Source organism: Nematolebias whitei, chromosome 8 (assembly GCF_014905685.2).
Source record: "Nematolebias whitei isolate Nwh7 chromosome 8, NemWhi1, whole genome shotgun sequence".
Taxonomy (NCBI): domain Eukaryota; kingdom Metazoa; phylum Chordata; class Actinopteri; order Cyprinodontiformes; family Rivulidae; genus Nematolebias; species Nematolebias whitei.
The window spans coordinates 3,189,310-3,194,019 of NC_056505.1; the positions used below are offsets into that span (position 1 = coordinate 3,189,310).

Genomic DNA, 4,710 nt, shown 5'->3' on the forward strand with positions numbered 1-4,710 from the left:
AAAATACCAGTTCAAAGTTTTAAAATACCAGCTCAAAGTTCAAAATACCAGTTCAAAGTTTAAAATACCAGTTCAAAGTTTAAAATACCAGTTCAAAGTTTAAAATACCAGTTCAAAGTTCAAAATACCAACTCAAATTTTTAAAATACCAGTTCAAAGTTTTAAAATACCAGCTCAACGTTCAAAATACCAGTTCAAAGTTTTAAAATACCAGCTCAAAGTTCAAAATACCAACTCAAAGTTTAAAATACCAACTCAAAGTTTAAAATACCAGCTCAAAGTTCAAAATACCAACTCAAAGTTTAAAATACCAACTCAAATTTTTAAAATACCAACTCAAAGTTTAAAATACCAACTCAAAGTTTAAAATACCAGCTCAAAGTTTAAAATACCAGTTCAAAGTTTAAAATACCAGTTCAAAGTTTAAAATACCAGCTCAAAGTTCAAAGTACCAACTCAAAGTTTAAAATACCAGCTCAAAGTTCAAAATACCAGTTCAAAGTTTAAAATACCAGTTCAAAGTTTTAAAATACCAGCTCAAAGTTCAAAATACCACCTCAAAGTTTTAAAATACCAGCTCAAAGTTTAAAATACCAGTTCAAAGTTTAAAATCAATCAACCTTTATTTCTACAGGTAAATCCCATTGAGCCTCGAGGACTCATTTACAAGAGAGACCTGATTTCAACAAAGAAAGATGACAACAATGGACAACAGCAACAACAATAAACAGTTATAAAAACTCATACTACAGTTTTTTTTTTGTTGTTGTTTTTTTAACAAATAGGATGGCTAAAAGGAAAAAAAGGTAACAAAAACAAAAAACAGCTAGATTCCAAGACAAATGTAGAAAACTAAAAACAGGAACATGTCTGCATTGGTCCTTGCCAGGAGTTCAACAGATTCTTAAAGCCACTTAGAGAGGTCAAAGGTCGAGAGCAAAATACCAACTCAAAGTTTAAAATACCAGCTCAAAGTTTAAAATACCAGTTCAAAGTTTAAAATACCAGCTCAAAGTTTAAAATACCAGTTCAAAGTTTAAAATACCAGCTCAAAGTTTAAAATACCAGTTCAAAGTTTAAAATACCAGCTCAAAGTTTAAAATACCAACTCAAAGTTTAAAATACCAGCTCAAAGTTTGGACTTGAAATCCATTTCTTCCTGACCTGAATAGATTAAATCCGTTTCCCTGAAATCCCTGAAGATTTATGAAACTTCTAACAGAAGATCTACAGACTCGAGGCGTTTCAGTGGACGGATGATTCATAATAAACACAAGAACAGATCGTCTCCTCGTCTGGAGTTATGAGGGTGAAGGAGGAGCTGAAAGGAGGAGCAGAAAGGAGGAGCTGAAAGGAGGAGGTGAAAGGAGGTGTTGGGACTCACAGTCTGGTCCTGAATGTTTCCTTTGCAGAGAACAATCTTCAGACCGTCAGGCGTGACCTGCTCCATCCTTCCTGACCTGAAACCAACCAGAGCAGGGCTGACGTCAGTCGGTTCAACAGAACCTCCGCCAACGTTTCTGAGCTTGTTACTCAAGTTCGTCGAGAAGAACAGAACTATTTTATTTTTAGCAGAACTGTGATCAAATGAAAAACAGAAGAAGAAAAACCAGCAGACCATGAAGGAGACACCATCAGATCTTACCCTCCATACTCTCCACGCTGGTTGGGTCCCCTCTGCCCTCCTCTGTTAGTCTGAAAGTTTCCTGGAAATCTTCCTCCTCTTCCTGCTCCTTCAGCTCCTCTTCCTGCTCCTGCAGCTCCTCTTCCTACTCCTGCAGCTCCTCTTCCTACTCCTTCAGCTCCTCTTCCTGCTCCTGCAGCTCCTCTTCCTGCTCCTGCAGCTCCTCTTACGTCAAACCGGTGTCCTCTGTGGGACTGACTCTGACCGAGACCTTTCCCTCGACCCTTCTGATGTCCACTAGGAGGCAGCAGTACAGGTCAGGTACAGTCTGATTGATCTACGACTGATTATCTAACTGATCAGATGAGAAATGATCTTTTCAATGCGATCAATATGTTATTAAACTTACCCTGCAGCTCCTTTGTTCTTCCTGCTCGTCTGCTGTGGGACCGTCATGATCGGACCGAGGTCGGTGAACTCTGCCTTGACAGCTGCCGCCATGATTCGGACGGTGCCATCGTTGTTGTCGACGAGGTGAACCTCGGTTAGCGAGCCCGGGCCTTGTGGACCGTCACAGTACTCTCGTACTGCACGGGCTATGGTCTCAGCGCAGAGAGGAACAGGAAACCCGAACACGCCTGAGCTGATGGCTGGCAGGGCGATGCTGGAGCAGTTGTTCACCTCGGCTTGTCTCAGGCTTTCTTTAACCGCAGACTTTAGATGTGACACTGATGTATTTTTGTCGCTGTCAGAGTACCGTGGACCGACCGCATGGACCACGTACTTGCAGGGCAGATTGCATGCATTGGTTGTGATGGCATCACCTGGGCATAGGTTGCCATTTTTAGCAACATAGTCATTGCTGATCTCCTGCAGCTGTGGTCCTGCAGCCCTGAGCAGAGCCAGAGCCAAGCCGCCGATGTGCTGCAGCTCCTCGTTAGCTGCGTTCACCACAGCATCGACGTTAAAGCTGCAGATATCTGCCTTACTGACGCAAACAAGAACACCGGATGTCTGCACTTTGCAGTAGCACTGGCTGGCCTCATCATCATAGTCCTCCTCCTCTTCTTCTTGAATCTCAGACTGAAGCATCACCACGCAGCTTAAGTCGGACAATATTGAGTTCAGAATGTAGCTTCCTTGGGACTGGAAATACTTCTTAGCTCCAGGTTTGTCCACAGTTAAGGTGTCAGCAGAGAGAGCTGCTACCAGCTCCTGAAAACTGGACTTAGCTTTCTGGACGTGAAGACGAGCCCCGCTGAGGACGATCTTCGGTCTTTCTGGATCAAAGAGGACTGACACGTCATTATCTTTGGAAATTCTCAACCAAAGTTGTGTTTGCTTCTTCTCAACAAACTGAACCACAGCACAGGACTTGACCCGAACGGTTTCTTGTACTTGTGAGTAGTTTCCGATGAACTCCTTCAGACTGCGGCTGACCTCGTTCACTGGAATCACAAAGCCGGCCACCGTTACTCTGGCTCCTCTCTCTGGCTGCATCCAGATGTTCACTGTTTTCTTGTCTGAGCAGTTGTAGGTATCTAGCAGCTTTTTGTTTAGGTCCACCCAGCTCTGAAGGTTCATAACCTTCTGGTCTTCCACACTGAAGGTCTCCACTAATAATGCTGCCTTCATCTTAGCGTCTGCATCGCTAAGGGCTTGGTCAGAACTCCCCAGCAGGGTGAGCCCTTTGGTGTCAACAGAGTAGATGGCACTGATGCCCTGAGACGTGAACAGTTTCTCTGACATGTCCTTGGGATCCATTGTCCTCAGGTATTCTACAAGGCCTTGATGGACATTCAGCTTTCTAGTCTTTAGATTTGCGATCCTTTCTAAGATCCATGCTTTGGTTTTGTACACTTCTTCAGGGAGTCCTTTGATGGTCAACCTCTCTGTTCGTTCATCGTATGACAGGTTCAGCTCAGAGGAGATGTCTGAGGCAGCTTTCAACAGCCCTTCCTGCTTCAGGATGTAGATCCTTGCAGGAGGGATAATCATCACCTCGGAGACACCTTTGGTCTGCCGCTCGATGAGGCCTTTTGCTTTGAGAACGATGTTCTCCACAGGGGCCCTGATTTTCTTCATATCATTGGCTCGACCAGCGACAATTAGAACCTCTCTGGATGCATCAAAAACTGGGACGGCATCTTGGTTCACAACCGAACGGACCTCTTTCTCCGCAGCTTTCCATGCGTCAATGTTCACGTCGCACTCGAAGGCCGAGTACTGAGACATCAGGTGACGGAAAGCCTCCAGGGCACTCTGCTTCCAAGTACCTACAATCTGAGCTGTCAGACCGTTCTGCCTCAAAAAGCTGGGCAGTGGGCGGAGCTTCACTTCAGGGTCATCCAGCTCTATGCTGCAGAAGTGCGGACGCATCTGATCGTTGAGGCTTTTCAACAGTTTCTTCCTCAGGAGGAATTTCCAGATGGCGTGGTGAACCTTCTCCGTGAAGGCTTCGGGCATCTTCCACGCAGGGCGCTCTTTACCGTATAAGGCGGTTCCCAGGGACTCGTAGTATGGGTACACCTTGACAGGGATGGACCGCATCACGTGATCTTCTTTCACACAAATACTTTCCACAACTGGAGAAAAAGAAGAAACAGGAAGCTGAAGGTGAGTGGAGCTGCAGGGATTTTAGACCCAAGTGGTTCTGATTCAGTTTTTTATGTGAAGAACTCGGTCAGTCGGTCCATTCAACAGATTTACGATCAACGGCGTCTCATCTAAAGCCAGTATCTGACTGGGCTGCGACTGTCAAAGACCTGTTTTCACGTGTGCCGCTTGTAAAACTATTGTTGGGTGTGCACATTGATGACAGCTGCCCCACATTTCTAATTACTCTGGAACTGCAGACAGGCAGACCTGTTCCAGTTCTTAAAATAACTGTTTGGTTTTTACGCCTGGAGGTTTGGGGCTGCAGCCTCAGATGTTTCCTGCCAGAGGAGACCTCCTGCCAGAGGAAACCTCATGTCAGAGGAGACCTCCTGTCAGAGGAGACCTCCTGCCAGAGGAGACCTCATGTCAGAGGAGACTTCCTGCCAGAGGAAACCTCCTGTCAGAGGAGACCTCCTGCCAGAGGAGAC

General features: G+C 45.3%; 1 protein-coding gene across 1 annotated transcript in view; it reads right to left on the bottom strand.

Annotated features, from left to right (window-relative positions):
* The window catches only part of LOC119412984 (protein mono-ADP-ribosyltransferase PARP14), a 41,914-nt gene that overhangs the window by 20,468 nt on the left and 16,736 nt on the right, over nt 1–4,710 (bottom strand). Inside the window, exons 6-9 of the mRNA XM_037679994.1 lie at nt 2,034–4,209; nt 1,896–1,921; nt 1,646–1,784; nt 1,385–1,460 (exon numbers count right to left, since the gene is read on the bottom strand). Of these exons, the coding sequence (XP_037535922.1) occupies nt 1,385–1,460; nt 1,646–1,784; nt 1,896–1,921; nt 2,034–4,209 (2,417 nt within the window). The remainder of the gene's footprint in view (nt 1–1,384; nt 1,461–1,645; nt 1,785–1,895; nt 1,922–2,033; nt 4,210–4,710) is intronic.